Genomic DNA, 17,428 nt, shown 5'->3' with positions numbered 1-17,428 from the left:
CAGCCCTTGTCAAGGAATTTCTCGAGGATCATCATAACATTATTTTTCCCATGTGTACAGATCACACATTAGTTGACATTGTTTTTGTTTCATTCACAGTCCATGAATTTTAGTGGCTAAAACTAAAAATGTTTGCACCAACCCTTGTTTCCATGTTATAGGTGAACTAATAGTTCATATCAAATTATAGATTACTATGCTTCGATAGTTCATTACTTCATTTCACAGAAATCATTTTTGTTACCAAAATGTCTTTCATGCACATTCCTCTGAGTTTGTAAATCATTTTTTAAAGTGCCATTTTCCAGATAAATTATGAATTCAAGGTTCAAACACAAGAAAAAAAATAAGATAAAATAAATCTATAGTATTGAAAGGGGAATGGGGTCTTAGAAATAATAAATTTTTAAACAAGTTTTAAATGCTTTGGGACCAATTTGAATTGCCACCTTTGATTGGAAAATGCTATGATTCTTTAGATTACTGTGGTATTTGAAATGAGGTTATAAAATGGTAAAACTTTGTATCATAAAGTAGTAACATTACTTAATGAATGAGTAATTTGGGGGAGGAAAACTAAATAGAGAAGATTATCAAAGTAAGCAAGGTTTTGAATTATTAATAGGAATTTAAACGGCAATATTTAAAGTTGAAGAATAACAGAAAGTGGTCTTATTTTTATATTCTTTTCAGTATTTATCACCTTTCATAGCCTTCATTTCTTTTTATTAAAGTTGGTAGATATTGCAGAATGATCTATACAGAGTTTGCAAAGTTTGAATTTTCTTTAGATTCTTAAAATAAGAGATTAAAGTTACCTTACTAATTAAATACTTACCTGGTTTGTTATACATTCTTCCTTCAGTTTCATTGAAATATAATGCCTGTGCATGATCTTGATATGGATGCAGAAATATTATTGTAAATGAGTATGTTTTATTAATATTGCATGAGATGAATGGAATTCAAAGGTTGGCTCTTACTCAAGTTACATCCAATTTGAATTGAAAATTAAATATGTACAAAGGAATGCAATTATAGTAAATATCAGGATCATTTGTGAATGAGGAATGCCCATATTAATTAGTACCATGCCCTTTTTTGAAATCATAAACCGGGTGGGTGTTTCATAAAGCTGTTCGTAAGATACGAATGACTTTACGCACGACTGGTGATCCTTTCTTGTGCTATGTGATATCCCTCTGTAATTGAATTATGACCTAGGAACATGTTCCAGTCATGCGTAAAGTCGTTCGTAACTTTACGAACAGCTTTATGAAATCACCCACCCGGATCATTATTTGAATCATATGAGAACATATAGTTGTATATTTATATCAATGTGTGATTAGATATCTAATGAATGTTAATGTATTTTTGTCTCTCTGTTTCTCTCTCTCCCCCAACATATTCTATCATCCCATTATCCATTAATTATCCATCACATATTGTATTTTCTTCCTTTCTCTCTCTCTACCCTCACACTTTCTTTTGCTCTTGTACTTTTTTTCTGTTTTGCATTCATGGTCTTATTTGCATTCTTGTACATATTGTTTTTGTAAATTAAAAAAATATTTTGTTTTCATTTTGCACCTCCCATTTGTAAATTTCACTCATTATAATCCATGGATGCATCATATTTTGATTATATTTTTGTTTTGTTTTGTTTTATATATACCCGATATATGCAATCACTGATTTTATTTTGGGCAATGGTTTCTAATGACTTTTGTTACCAACTAAATCTCCCTAATATGATTTCTGTTCTTTTACGGATGCTTGTATTTTGTTTTGCAGTCTGAAATTATTTTGCTTTAAAGAATATTTATAGCCTTTCCACAATTAATTGATTGTAATTATTACATTTTATATTGATCAGTTTTCATGTTAATATGTCTTGATAACCATTCATTTTGTAGTTAAACCTGTATACTACTCAAGGGATAGATATATTTTCATTCTTTCAGTGGTGTAAATAATTATTAATTCCTGTATGCTTCCCATTCAAATGTGTTACCATTAACAAGGACGTCCTATGCGCACTGCTCTCCATGAATATGAGATCATTATAACATTTTCAAGCAAATTCAGTTCATCTTCCATATTTCCCCACTTTCCATATTGAATATTCTGTAAAATCAGTCAAATTGGTTGCATTTTCAAGAAAAGAAGACACCACTAAATTTTTAGCTCATCAATTAGCTCTATGATTAGTAGCATTTGTGAGCAAATAGTTATTTCTATTAATAGAGTGAAATTGTCGAAACCATTAAGATGTAGAAGAATTGATTAAGTATTATTATTATGCATTATTCTTTGATTTCCTTGAGTTTGTCTTATATTGTTTGTTTTTCGTGTGCAAATTTGCTGAACTTTGATGGTTTGTTTTTTGTTTGCTATCCAGTAAAGTATGTTCAAATGACATATATATATTCCAAAAGAGATATTTGGAGAATAAGTGAATTATAACTCCAAAGATATTTTATCCAAATCAAAGTAAAATTAATATTGTATAATGTGAATGACAAAGTTTAAAATGAGCAATGTCTTTTGATTTTTTAATTTGATCATCTACCAGTGAACCAATCACAAGTATGTTTAAGTAGCTAAGTAGGCCTATAGCTAAGTGAACCCCTCTAACCACTTGGCATTGAAGAAACAATTTTTTTTGTTGTAATTGAAAAGAAAAAGATTAGGCATGGATTCCCAGCATGTGTATGGAGTTTTAATTACCCCTTCCGTATTTGTGTTTTTTTCTTTCTCCATTCCGATTCACTCAAAAACCATACCTATTCCTAACCTTCTTTCTGTTTATTTTATCAATTTCTCGGTGGTATGTGGTCTGTATCTCCTTTGAATCTGTTCTGTCCCTGTGAACCCTCCCACTCCCTTCCATTCATCGTTCATGAATACATAAATCTAATATAGACTAACAGCACCAGTAGCCGACCAGCCCAACCACCATCTTCAGAAGACCTTCACAGCATGGATCATAGACCTCCCCCTTTGCCCCCTCGAGTCGCAGCAGACTCCACCACCTCCACCCACCGTAAGGCCCCCGATAGACCCCCATCTGGAGGCAGCGATGCCCATTGGACACGCCCACCTGAAGCCGCGGGGCACAATGGCGATATCCCCCACAGTGCTGTCCCCCCGCCTCGCCCGCTACGGTACGACATCTACGACCGGCTGCCGCGGAGCAGGACGGTCGATATGGGCGAGCATGAACTTGACTGCCAGAAGCGAGCCAGTCAGTCGGACTATGATGTGTTGCCCGTACGGAGACCCGTTTGGAATCAAAACAAGAGCTTTTCTGTGGATGGAGCGGATATTGGTGATGACTATATGTATGGCTCAGCGGCCACCATTAGACAATTGCTGAGACAGAATAATGTATCTAATAATGAAAATGCGAATAATAATCATGATGAGGTTGTCAGTGATGCTGATAACTTGGAAGATATGCCGGAAACGTCGCCCCCTCCTGTCCCCACTTCCCGTAAATCATTCCTTGATAGCACAAATGATGAACACTCTTTAGTGCAACTCTCAGGAAAGTTGGACACTAGTGTATCACAAGTGCAGAGATATTCAATACGTGAACCTGAGTATGTCATGATGAAACCACAATCGGATCAGGATGTGAAACGTGAGTACACACAGCTTTCGTCAGCGAACCCTAGAAGTGACTATGCTGTTCCGATAAGTCACAATTATACTAGCCAGAGCAATAGTGCCAGTCCCATTCAAAACAATTCTCCCAAGACCCATAAGCTTTCAGACAAGGACAAAGCTTTTTATTTGTTAATGCATCCTTCACGTTCATCCAAACAAAGCAAAAACAACAGTTCTAGCCAAAAGTTCACCAGGACAAAGAGTGCCCATCTGGTTAGGAGGCCTGCATTCCTGAGAGCTCCAAGGACTCCAGAGCAGCGACGCGGCACAGTCTCTGCTTCGACCAGACGAATGGATGAGGATGGATCGTCCAGTCTGCCCAGGAGTGACCGGTCAGCTGGAGATGGCCATCGGATGAGGCGTTCTAGGAGCTCTGATGATATCCTAAAGGACGGTGACTGGACAATGCCTCAAGAAGCAGAAAGTCTTCAAGACCTTCTAGCCAGGGCTTACATCTCACCAAGTGAGTATAAAATCTTTAGTTGGTAATCTATGGCAATTATCAAGTAATGACAAATTGTCAGTGCTGACAGATTTCATGAACGATACCCAAGCCAGTCTCTTCACAAATGACATTTTGCATATTTAATGTAATCAGAAACAAGTAGATCTTGCTTTATAAGAATACAAATTTGGGTTATATAAGGATATGGTTTGAAGTATCTAGGTAAAATGGCTTCATATTGTAGCCAATAGAACAATTGTTAGGATGCCACAAGGATATTCATAGAGTATTCATAAGATGGTTCAAAACTTTTGGACAAAGGATGTTTTATGTTTTCAAAATTCACACCGTAAGGTGTACTGTGGTCATTTTTCAAGATGGTCTAAACCTATTATCTCAAACTTCCACTCCTTTCTGTTCTCTGTTCTGAATGAGTAAAGGAGAAACAGGGATCAGTTATTCTGACTTCTCTCTTTTTTATGTCAGAAGTCATTCATTGAATGATGGACTCCTTACAAAATTTTCATGACTGGCAATAATTTTTGTCTCATCTGCATAGCAGATCAAGGTTGAATGTCAATGAACATAGTATTGTATCATATGAATGGGGTTCTTTATGAATAATCATTTTATAGTAGTTTTTAAAGTCAGCACTGCTACTATATTGAATCACGTGATGCAGGTGAGACCGCCAGAGGCATTCCACTTGTTTTTTTACAGGGCCCTGGGCGCTTACCATGTATTCGAAACTTTACAGAAGTTGTTTGCCAGTTGTCTATGGTAGGATGTGTTAGTAGCATCGGGGCTAAAAGAATGCAACAAATATGCACAGAATTTAGGGGAAAATTAATTTGATCCATATTTTTTACTGCTACTTTAACCTCTCCCATTGATATGGAAGTGATGTAATGTCACGAGATCAGGGTTAGTACCGGTACACAACTGAAACAAACACAAAATGTGCACTTCTGTGTGGGTGATTAAATTGCATTTGAATTTTGGGGTTGTGTTTAACTGCAAATTCTCATCCATGGGCCCCAAAATTCTCATCTCAAATTGATCCTCTTTACAATTGAATCCAGTATTTTTTTTTTATTCGTCAAGAAAATTCAGCTTAATATCGGATAATTTTATGTTAATTGCATGAATGAAAAAATGATAAGAGACTATGAATAAAGTAGATCAGTGTATGGATAGATTTATAAAATGAATAGATAGAGAGATGAATTGATAGATAGATGGAATAGAACAAAAAAATGAATGGTCAATTTTTTTTTTTTGGGGGGGAGGCTGATCAATTAAGTCGCATTTAAAAATACAACCAATATCTGGTGTTTATTATGATTCTAAAATCTTACAGCGCAAACTAATCCTCCACATCCGACCCTCATGACCAGAATTTATCCATACCTTTAATACTGACATAGAATGAGATCTTGATCGCATTTCATGAAAAAACTGTGATTTTCACCATTGTTATAAGCTACTAAAATCTTTGTATCTGATTGGGTCAGAGCAAATTTGTCAGTGAAATTCACTGACAACATGCTTCGTGAAACAGTCCCCAGTATGCTTGGGATTATGGGTGATCAGGCATGTCAGCAGAGCGTATATCCTCTGTCGACAGAGAGGGGGATTTTGGAAAGAGTTTGAGGCACCATTGGCACAACTGCCGTAACCAGTGAGCATTTCATGAAACATATAATCAATGATGTTCTGTGAATGTTTGTTATAAGCTACTGAAGATCTTTGCATCTGATTGGCTGAGAGGAAATTAGTCAGTGAAATTCATTGACAAAACTTTTCATGGAAAGCTCCCCTGCTCTTCCCAAGCATGTGACTTTGTTACTAGGATACAACATTCTTATTCTTGCAAGATTCCTTCTCCTTTTATGACCAACGTCGTTCCGTTTGTGGATAGTTCACCAAGGGATTTGGGCACGATGTGTCAGAAATTGTGATTTTTATCAGTTTGACTAGAAACCACACCACATTTGAAACAGCTGAATTTCAAAGGGATCGATGGCCAAATACTCTTCTTTTTGTGAAAAAAAGTTAGGGTTCAGTGTCAGTATAACAAGTACTAGTATTGAGTAATTCTAATTTGAAAATGAACTATGAAAATCATAATATGGCCTTAAAGCAGATACAAACCAATTGATTCATCTCAAGTCCTCAACTACTCACACCTGGCCAGTTTCCTGAACCATAATAATGCTATTCTAGTTAAATAATATACACCCACTTGAATGATAACATGCTAATTAACTACTCAATACATTTATACCACAATAATTATGTAACTAAGTAGCAAAACAATTTCTTTTCCTCTCAAAAATATTTGTTTCTCTAAACAAATACATTTAGAGGTCAATTTATTATCTGTAGTATTATATCGGAAAACGTAAATTATAAGACTGTATTTATAACACACAGTCAATGAGAGACCACACAAACTTCACTCCCCCTTTAAAAAAAAGCAGGTTCAAAATTTGTGCTGCTTTCAATTTTACCAATAGTTTTGTGTGTGTAGTATCCTTGGGTAGGGTGGGATGGGGAGATGCGAGCTAGGATATGAAGAAACAACTTTACAATTTGATGCAGATCTAGTATTACAGCCAACACAATAGGGGGATTATCATTTTCCTGACTGGAAAGAGAAAATGTATGTGTATATCAAATGTATAATGCAATTTCTAGTACAACATCTTCTGCTGTCATGAAATGTGTTTAAAAGCCTGTTCATGGTCTGAATTGGTAGTTTGGGATACATTTTTAATCTATCATTTTATTCAACTCAAGTTATATCTACAATGTGTATCCCTTTTTTGTAGTAGAAGCCAGCCCCCCCCCCAAAAAAAAAAAAAAGAAGGATATGTGATGCCAATTTTGGGAGTGAATGGAGATTAATCTAGATTATTATTTTTCGTTCTACAGAAGACCATTGCTCTACGGAAGACCCAAGGAGTGGATATCTCGTACCTCCAGCCGCCAGGCGCAAACTTCCATCATCAGATGCACCCCAAGTTACCCCCAGTACCCCTCCCCCATCAACTCACTCCAGCCATCAGACTCCGCCCTCATCTGGTTACCATGGCGAGGCCGCGTATCTCGACATGTCACAGAACTCACTAGAGAGGAAAAAGAAAAAGGAACAGGAGAAAAGTTGTTTGAACCGGATTGATCCAGTTCAAGGTAGCTCCGAATGGTCATCCCCTTCCTCGTCCCCATCAACAAAAGATACCGCAAAGTCAGTCTCATCCAGTGGGAACCGGTTTTCTCATCCTCCAGCATCCAGCTCTAACCAGACCAAAGCAGTTCCAGCCAGTGTGAACCGGTTATCGCATCCACCAGCATCAAGTGCAAACCAGTCCAAAGCAGTTTCATCCAGTGGGGACCAGTTTTCTCATCCACCAGCATCCAGCTTAAACCAGATCAAAGCAGCTCCATCCAACCAGGCCGTACCACAGATAATGTCCAGATATGTCTTTTATGATCCAAACGATGATGAGGTAGATCTATAATACAGGGACGATATTTTTAAACGAACATCTGCATAATCATTCAAAATGTTGGCAAATTGGGAGCTAAAATTCATATTGGACAATTATTTATCCTTATTACTTGAATAATGGGGGTTTGTGTTTCTTCTGTTCTTCTGATATACGAATTTATTTATTTAGATGCATATTTGGGTCAAAGATAATACCTACTGGTGTCTTAATGTTTTGTATTTTCAATACCCCATTTCCTGGTATGTAGTTGAGGCTGAGAGTTCTGAGCCCCAAAGCCGCTGCTAAACTTTCGCTCGTAATTTGGCCTCAAGACTGGCCTATTGCCCATGACCCCTTCCCTTGCAGTTTCATTTGAGCCCTAAATATTATTCTAAGATATTTCTTTCTTTTTTTAATTGCTAGCAAATGTTCTTAGAATTATATTTTTAATAACCCCACATTATTTGCACCTCTCTTATGTTTGTCGGCGTGTGCACGCTCGCTGTGTACAAAGTCAGGGGGAATGGAAAGATATCACCAGCGATGACAGTATAGACAATGAATGGACTGGTGACTGATTTCAAGATGCTGAAAGGACAAGAAAGAAAAGTCAAGCAAATATTAAAGAAGTGAAGAAACATTCCTTTGGTATATTTCTCAATGTTTCCAGAGTAGATTGAACAACTCCATAGTTTCACTGAATGTGAATTTGAGTCTCATTTTTATATTGATAAAAAGTAGTAACGAAATCAGTGTGGAATTGGAGCACGATATGGCTCAGTTTTTCCCCCTCTATCATGTATTTCCTCTTTCTAGAGCCCTATTTTGTTTCTTGTCGTGACATTGCTTTTTACACTGAGATTATTCTTCTGAGGGTTACTTCTGCTCAAATAAAAAAAAAAGGAAGTGAGAAGTTGTTCACTGTTCAGTCGAGGAGGTTTTTGCAACTAAATTATTGGAACAATGTGTATAGGTACTAATATTAGTACAGGTTTTTCAAGTGAGACAACAAGTTTTATACAATACTAAACATCAATGGGCTGGTAGAACCTTTTAGGCTTATCATAAAGGTTAGAAAACAAAATTCAAGAAAGCGCAGAGCAGCAGAGCCAAAGTTGTACAACTTACTTTGCCTAAGTCGAATTACACGGGACCATAGAAGTTGACTGTATTGAAGAATTATGGCAATGACGGCAACTTCACGTTGTCTGAAAACAATCGCCTAGTTCCTCTAGAGATTGAGAGCTCTTTCTTAGCAAAAGAATGTTACCACTCAGCCTTGACAATAAAATAAACATTGTCTAGCTGTCTGCAGCATTTTTAAGATTTGAGATTCACGGTTCATACAGCCCGACAACAATGTGTTTTGCACCACTATTCAGACCATTATTATTGCATACAAACTGGGTTCCAAAAGAAACTTATCAAACTTCACAAGCGCACTACACAATTTCCACTTAAGTCCAAATGAACAAAATTTTGACACAGGCTACCTTCACTAATCTTCACTAAGCACATGTCAATAATTAAGAGATTGGTTTAAGAAGCTGTAGCCACTCAAATCAATTCGTTCTGGAATCCAAACTCACAAAATGGCAAAAGAAAAACCATTGAAAATGAGATGGAATCAAACCAAATGGTAATTCTTTGCTTGGCTTCTATTGAGTCTAATTAACATTTAAAATTTTAATTTCAACTTCCTGTAACTTTTTAGTAATTGAGGCATTCGATTAAACATGACAATAAGTATACTGTGAATTTTCATAAACTGGTAACTTTGTTTCATTCGATCCCACTTGAAGCCTGAGATCATCACACCAGCAACTTCTTAAGACTCCCAAGACACGTGTAGCATATGGTGAACAAGCTTTCTGTGCCTCGGCACCTTCTCTCTGGAATAATTTGCCATTAAATTTAAGAATTATACAATCACTGGAGACCTTCAAATCTAAACTGAAATCTTATCTTTTCTAATAGTATTAGTTATTGGCACTTTGACACTCAGCCAAACTTTCTCATTTTTTCTTTTCTTGTGCGCCTCGGAATAGAATATTTCTAGATAGATGGCACTATATAAATGCGTATTATTATTGTTTCATTCCATCTTATTTTCATTGGCCATTCTTTTTCCATTTCGTGACTTTGGATTCCGGAACCAATTGATATGAGTGGCTACAGCTTCTTAGTGATCAAACCAATCTCTTAATTATTGACATGTGCTTCGTAAAGATTATTGAAGCTAGCCTGTGTCAAAATTTTGTTCATTTTGATTGGGTGGACTTTGTGTCTTGCACTTTTAAAGTTTGATAAGTTTCTTTTGGAACCAAGTTAAGATGTAAAGCAGTTTTTGTTTTCTATTGTCATACCTCAAAGAAACTTTGAAATAGGAGAAAGAAATTTCACTGCTTACTAGCCATGCATATTTGATTCTGAGAGAGCCTGCCATAAATCAAAGTTTATTCTAAAGATGGTAATCTTAACCTTGGTAATTAAATTTTATGTAATAATTATTCAATATATGAAATCACAAAATGAGGGTTTATATTTTAGATTTGCTGCATTGTTGCTATGACGAGGGAAAAGACTGTTAAATGTTTTAATGTAGTAATGTATTTCATTTTGAGCAATTTGTGGTGACCACGGTTCAGTAGAATCAGAATAATTCGATCAAACTTTCCTTTTCCAGCATTTCTGAGTCATTAATTAAACCCTCTAAATGTTGATTCTAAAATGAAAAAAAAATGGCTGCTCAAATTCCTCCGTTGTTGGAAAAATCTTTTCTTGAATGCTGTTCTGCATATTAAAAACATATTTGTATGGATAGTTCTGGCTGTGCTGAACAAGTTGAACAAATTCCTTTTTAAAGAAGTATTCAAAATATTTTGCATTTATATTCTAAAGATCTCCAGGGTTTCCCATACCGTCCTTTCACACTGTAAAAATTTGTAATTTGAATGATTCCAGTAAAAAAATAATGCTAATGACAAATTTTAGCACATGTGAAACCAAACCTAAACACGATTATAATCACAGTCGCAAATTCAAATCTACTCCAGAGGTGAATTCCAGTTCCATTCCATTCAAATCACAGTTTTCCTGTGAGTGTGAAAGGTCTGATGATTCTAAAGACGATTTGCAATCATCATTACAATGATGATTCAAGATTCACATGTGAAAGGGCCCTTTGTCAGCCCGCTCTTACAAAGTAAACTAAACTACATATTTTACATCACTCTTACTGTAGACCCTCTCTGTCCTTTATTTTTCTTCATAAATTGATTTTAAAAATGGCTAACTTCATTTGACGCTGTATGAGAGAATCAGTCAATGATATCAATCTTCAAGTTTGACAGGAGACAGTAAAAATACTTGATAACTTAACCAAATGAATATGATTGAAAGAATATTTGCAACCAAAATGTTTTTTTTTGTGTCATCCAAAAACCTTATGGTTCTAAATGTATTTCTTTACATATTCTCAAACAGTATTGCTGTTTGCATTTTTTTCATATTTGTTTTGTTTGCATTTTATGTCTTTTCCAGTGCGACATGTAATTTATGTGCTGCCATCTTTTGGAACTTGCTATTTTCTTCCATAATTAAAAAAAAAATCAGCAGCATCTTGTACCTTTGAGAAACTAAGTCGTATCTGCTTCTTGACAGCTACTTTGAATTATTTGTATTAATTATTATGTATTATATTTGTAAATATCTACAAATATAAACAGAAATGTACATAATTTTATATATTTGATAAAACCAAGTAGCGTTCATTGTAAATTGACATGAACAGATATTAGGCATTTTAAAAGTTGCATGTTTGCATAAAACTCATGTTCCCCCTAATATTAATATTCCTTTTTCCACTTGTTATGCCTTGTTTAAAAAGATGTGCTCATACTTTGTATTTATAGTAATATTGCTTTGTACAAATCTACAAGGGTGGTTCTTATTGTGACTTGTAATTGTATATTTTACTTCTAATTCTGTATTCAACTATTATTTGATGACCAATTATTATGCAAACAAAACTACTGCTATATACTCCCTTTATCATGCCATGATAATTATTATTTCTTTGTTCTTTGAGAATGTATTATTAATGTGAATGGTTCATAATTCAGATTGTTCTTTTGTGACCATCGTGATGAAATGCATGTTGCAAAAGTGAACAAAGGTATGGATTGTGAGAGTGACTCGGAAATAAAGTCATGACACAGATTTATAGAAAAAATTGACAATTGATGTTTCAAAATTGTCTTCTCTAGATTCTCTAGATTTGAGGATCATAGTTGTGGTAATGATGATAGTAATAATGGTGTTGATCAGCATCACGAACTTATTTATGACCATTGGGTTAGTGAGATGATTGTGAAGATGATGATGATGTTGGTTGTCATGGTAGTGGTTGGGGTGATGATGATGGTGATGGTAATGATGATGATGATACTAAAGATGATGATGGTTGTGGTAGTGATTTGAGATGGTGTTGATGGTGATGATAATCATGATGGTATTTATAATGAGGAGTATGGTGATGGTGGCGATGTTAATGGTGGTGATGATGATGATGATGGTGGTGGTGAATTAGTGGTGATGATGATGGTGGTGGTGATGGTAATGGTAATGGTGGTGATGGTAATGGTGATGATGATGATGGTGGTGGTGATGGTGATGATTGTGGTGGTGGAGATGGGGATGGTGATGATGATGGTGGTGGTGGTGATGGTGGTGATGATGATGAAGATAATGGTGGTGGTGGTGATGATGAAGATGATAAAGAATATACCATGTGCCATAAGAAAGGATCACCAGTCGTTCTTAAAGCCAAACTTACGAACAGCTTTGTGAAACACCCACCAGTTCTGAAAATTAGTTGTGTGCAGTCTGCACTTTAATATCGCATGTGTAAAGAAGATTGTTCTGTATATACATATCAGTTAACGGGACTTGTGAGTTTTAGTTGATACACGAATCACCTTAATAAATCACATCTTACAATTTTAAAATAGTCGCTATCAATTGCTGGGTTTAACGAGAACGGTATCTGTTTAAAATATTTTTTCTTCAAGTTTTACAAATCTTTCAACTTCATTATCATATGTTATTTTGATATACTTTCTAGAATTCAAAATTAAATTCAAACTTTGCTTTAAAAGGTCAGGAATATTTTTCTTATACTTAATAATTCATGAGGAAACTAATCAAGTTCATTATACATGCTTGTGTATCTGCAATATATTGTTTGTTAGAACATGTATCTGTTTGTTTGGAGCAGGGACCATGTTTGGAGGGAGGGGTATCAAACAAGTCCTCAAGGAAGACCAGTTTGGAGATGTGGTCACCCTGTAGAAATGAATGAATGAATCATATATGAATTAATTAAATATTAAATAGAGATTCACTTCCTGTTTTAAAAAGAAATTACTACTCGATTATCCCCGTGACCTGCCTGCCTCAAACCAACGGACTATATCTTGTGCGCTTTTCTATGAATTCTATATAGACTCGTTGGTGAAAACCACCCCACCTCCCTCTCCTCACAAACACCACAAACAGAACAAAACAATGGAATACAAACTGAATAAACGAAAGATATATATTAATAGTAACATTAAGTATCATGTTGAGCATTAAATGAAATGTGATATGAATTAATGATGATAATAGCAATAACAGCTATAGGCTTATACTACGAAATGAAAATGATTATTTAGTATCCATGTTGAGCATTAAATGAAAAGTGATACGAATTAATGATGATAATAATAGCAATAACAGCCATAGGCCTGTACTATGAAAGGAAACTGAATATTTGATATCCATAATCATCATGAAATTGAAATGATATTCTTGGCAATAATGTTAGTTATAGAGATAAAGTTGATGAAAAAAATTCATATCAATATTAGGAACGTATGAGTGATATTGATGGGAATTATATCAGGCTTGCACACATTTCAATACAGAAGCAGAATGAAACTTCACAAAATTATTTTCCCAAATACAGTCGTCCTCAAAATTATTCATACCCTTGTTGATATTTGTGTTTTTTCATGTTTGTGATAAAATGAATGCATTTTGTCAAGTTTCTCTATGATTTGTATGTGACCTACTAGTGAAAGAATAACAACAATGCACAATTTAAGAAATTTCTCTTTTCAGGGGTAATTTATTCATAGATATTCAAAAAATGTCATGTTCAAAATTATTCATACCCTAGGTTTTCTGAGTCCAATGTCTTTCATTAATAGTTAATAGCATAGCCTTTGTTCTTTACGACTGCTTCTAGATGATTCCTGTACATGTCCACAAGCTTCCTGCATGTATCCTGTGGGATGTTGGCCCATTCTTCCATGGTGTAGGCCTCAAGCTGGGTCAGGTTGGTTGGGTTCCTAGCCATCACTCTGACCTTCAAGTCTCGCCACAAGTTCTCGATCGGATTCAGGTCAGGACTCTGACTTGGCCATTCTAGGACGTTGATATCATTGTCCTTGCACCATTTCTTCACCAGCTTGGCGATATGCTTTGGGTCATTGTCTTGTTGGTACTTCCAGTTGGGGCCAACCAGGAGTTTCTCAGCAGATTCCTTCAAGTTCTCATCAAGGATATGGATGTAATCCTTCTTTTTCATGATTCCTTGGATTCTAACGAGGTTCCCTGTGCCACTGGAAGAGAAACATCCCCATAGCATTATGTGCCCACCACCATGCTTGACGGTTGGCACAGTGCTCTTTGGATTGTATGCTTCCCCTTTCTTCCTCCAGACGTATACAACATCCATATGGCCAAATAACTCCAACTTCGTCTCATCAGACCATAGGATGGTTGACCAAAAGCTTGGATTTTGCTTCAGATGCCCTCTTGCAAAGGCCAGTCGAGCCTTCAGATGTTTCTCCCTGAGCAGCGGTGTCTTCCGAGGCCTTTCGTACATGGAGACCTCCTTTGTGCAAGACTCGCTCGATGGTGGACCGTGACACCTTCATCCCTGACCGGTCAAGCGTTTCAAGTAGGGCCTTGATTGTGGTCTGGGGGTTATAAGTGACCTCTTAGCAGATTTTCCTGGCGATTTTAGGGGGACACCTTGCACTTCCTGCCACGCCCACTAAGGTTCTTCACAGTGTTATACCTCTTGTGCTTCTTGATTATGCTCTGGACTGTCACTACAGGGACGTCATACTGCTTTGAAATGGCCTTTATAACCCTTTTCCTCACTGTGGGCATGCACAAGAAGTTGTCGTAGATGTCCTAACTGAGCTCCTTCTTCTTGACCATGATTATCAGAGACTGAGAATGACCAGAATGCTTTCCTCTATTCATACACTTACAGAAGATGCTATTTTCTATCATTGTTTAATGATTTGTTTAACAAAGAAGGTATTTAATTCATTGGAACATCTTGAAATAACTATAGAACAAAGAATAGCACATTCCCAGACAGTAAAAATAATGCACATTGTCATAAAAGGACATTTTTGTTGAGGTATTGGCAAGGGTATGAATAATTCTGAACAAGTGCAAAAAGTAAATTTCGACCCTATCTATTATTATGCAAATGAAGACGAGCCAGCTCATATGTCAAATGATGCATAGCAACAAGCAGACAAAAGATACAAAGATAGTTACATCATAAAAGCTTTTACAAGTAAAGAATCTACTAAAGAATGTTTTTCCACAAGAAGTATGAATAATTTTGAGGACAACTGTATATTACGTATATCTCTTATGATTTTCAAAGAAAATATTTGGCACAATCAAATATTATCTATGTCAGGTAAACATTGGAATGGGGGTTATAAAACATTATCAGAGTATGGTCATTCTTTGCAAAAGTTAATATTTATCTTTAAGTGCTCATTTTATTTGTTTACCAGTACTCATAAAAACGAAACATATCAGTTATAAAATTATCACTATCAATATTTTGCCTATATCTATCCAAAGGTAATGTTGACTTAATAACCTACTTATTGACCCTCATGTCTTCAATCAGAGTACAAGTTTGATCGTTGCATCGCTGTACTATCTACCCAGGGGTGGAAATCTCTCCCAAAAGGTACGGGGACAAGGGGCTGGAAAATTTGACAAGCAAAAGAAAATTGAGTAGGGGGAACACGTCCCCCTGTCCCCTGGTATTTCCGCCCATGTATCTACCTCTATACCCTTTTTTTATTGCCATCCAACCAGGTCAATAGAAAAGGGGATATCTACAGTGTAAAAAAACGAAGTTCAGAGGTCAGCTATGATTTATTCTTGTTATTTCTATTCTCCATAACTGAGTATCTCATCAACTTTTAATGTGCCCATTGCTTGCGTTAAAATAATTACGGGTCACAGAGTTACGGCCCTTCGAAGGCGAAGAACCTACTTTTTCCAAGATTTTGGTTTCATCAGTTCTTCCCTTCAAATTACAGTGAAATTCTATCCCTTTAGTTAACTTTTTTGTGAGTGACTAGCATTTACATATCAACTGCCGAGATCATATTTTCGTTGAATGCATCAGTCATCCCTACCTTTTGCACTAACATCTTCAGTGTTTTCTCAGTATCTCCACTGTGGATACTGCATTTCTTGCATTGCTCTTGCAACCATTGCGGGATTGTGACAAAGATCTATATCTCATGCCAAACATTTGCCTACAAGTCACTAAGGATGTACTCAACCAAAATTGCAGCCAGGCACAAGAAACATTCACTCACAAAAATATTAGCAGAAGGGATTGCATTTCACTAAAATTTGAAGAGGAAAACTCTGATGAAACCCAAAAATGTACTAAAAACTATCATTGGTCTTTATCGCTTTCTGCTCTTTCCATGAACAATAATTCCTCTACCGGCAACCCTTTGTCACAGTTTCCGTTACTTAAGTAACATGGAAAATGCGAGGAAATATAAAGACATTCCATTAATTTGGTTTAAATGAGCCCTCCCGTTTTTTTTTTGAATAAACATAATCTCACATGAAGGACAGTTGATTCTAAAGGGGTCAAAGATGCAATATCTTATTCTTAGAAGGTGTCCTATCTTGCTCGTTGTGATGATTTATAACGCCAAATAAACATATTTTTCCATATTTTTTCCCGAGAACAAACAAAAACCTTTTCAACGAGCGATTCACGAGATTATGCTATCTTAACAACATCACGTGGGTAATACAGTATTGTAATGTGTTTTCGGTTTATGTAGTATACACACTTACATGTAAAAGGGTGGGGCAAAGAAGGCCCAATTTCTAATCATCAATGGACAACACACTGTCCACACAACTATTGGTTAAAATCCGACCAATGGGTAATAAAAACTAATAGTTGGGTAAGCAATTGCTCAACTGGATCATAATTGTCCAGAATATACACTGCATAAACTCCGATGTTGATTTAACACCAACTCTCTATCTGTCCACACCAGAGAATTGTTAAACAACACCAGTTTGGTTTTGGTCTAACACCATTATACAACACCAATTAGTAATAAAACAGCATCGGTTTGATTCCAAACTGGTGTTATTTCAATACTTCTCTGGTGTGGACAGATATAGATTCCACGCTGGTGTTAAATCAACAGTTTTTGCAGTGTATATCTATATATTTTTACCATCAAACATTACCCAACATAGTGGACAGTATGTTGCCCAACATTTTAAGTGTGTACATGCAGTGTCTGTTCTTTTGTCATCTTGAATGCACCTTGTATGGAGTAGGGGGCACTCGGATATGGACTAGGTAGGGATGTGCGCGTGCGGCCCCACAATCTGGAACCATAGCCATAAGAACCGAAGTTGCTATGAAAATGAGGGGCTTAAAAACTAGATGACC

At 36.0% G+C, this 17,428-nt stretch overlaps 1 protein-coding gene across 11 annotated transcripts in view; it reads left to right on the top strand.

Annotated features, from left to right (window-relative positions):
• LOC121427221 (serine/arginine repetitive matrix protein 1-like) overlaps positions 1-11,848 on the top strand; it is an 86,667-nt gene extending 74,819 nt beyond the window's left edge. For 8 of the 11 annotated variants that reach the window (XM_041623511.1, XM_041623510.1, XM_041623509.1 and 5 more), the window contains 2 exons: positions 2,929-4,138; positions 7,058-11,848. In XM_041623511.1, coding sequence (XP_041479445.1) covers positions 2,929-4,138; positions 7,058-7,644 — 1,797 coding nt within the window. In that variant the 3' untranslated portion in view covers positions 7,645-11,848. Of the gene's footprint in view, positions 1-1,797; positions 4,139-7,057 lie in introns of those variants that run through there. The other 3 variants (XM_041623508.1, XM_041623518.1, XM_041623517.1) reach the window with 3 other exon arrangements.
• The last annotated feature ends 5,580 nt before the right edge of the window (positions 11,849-17,428 follow it).

The sequence above is a fragment of the Lytechinus variegatus genome, chromosome 14 (assembly GCF_018143015.1).
Source record: "Lytechinus variegatus isolate NC3 chromosome 14, Lvar_3.0, whole genome shotgun sequence".
Taxonomy (NCBI): Eukaryota; Metazoa; Echinodermata; class Echinoidea; order Temnopleuroida; family Toxopneustidae; genus Lytechinus; species Lytechinus variegatus.
The sequence above is the reverse complement of the archived record's forward strand: the minus strand, read 5'-3'. Positions and strand labels throughout refer to the sequence as shown.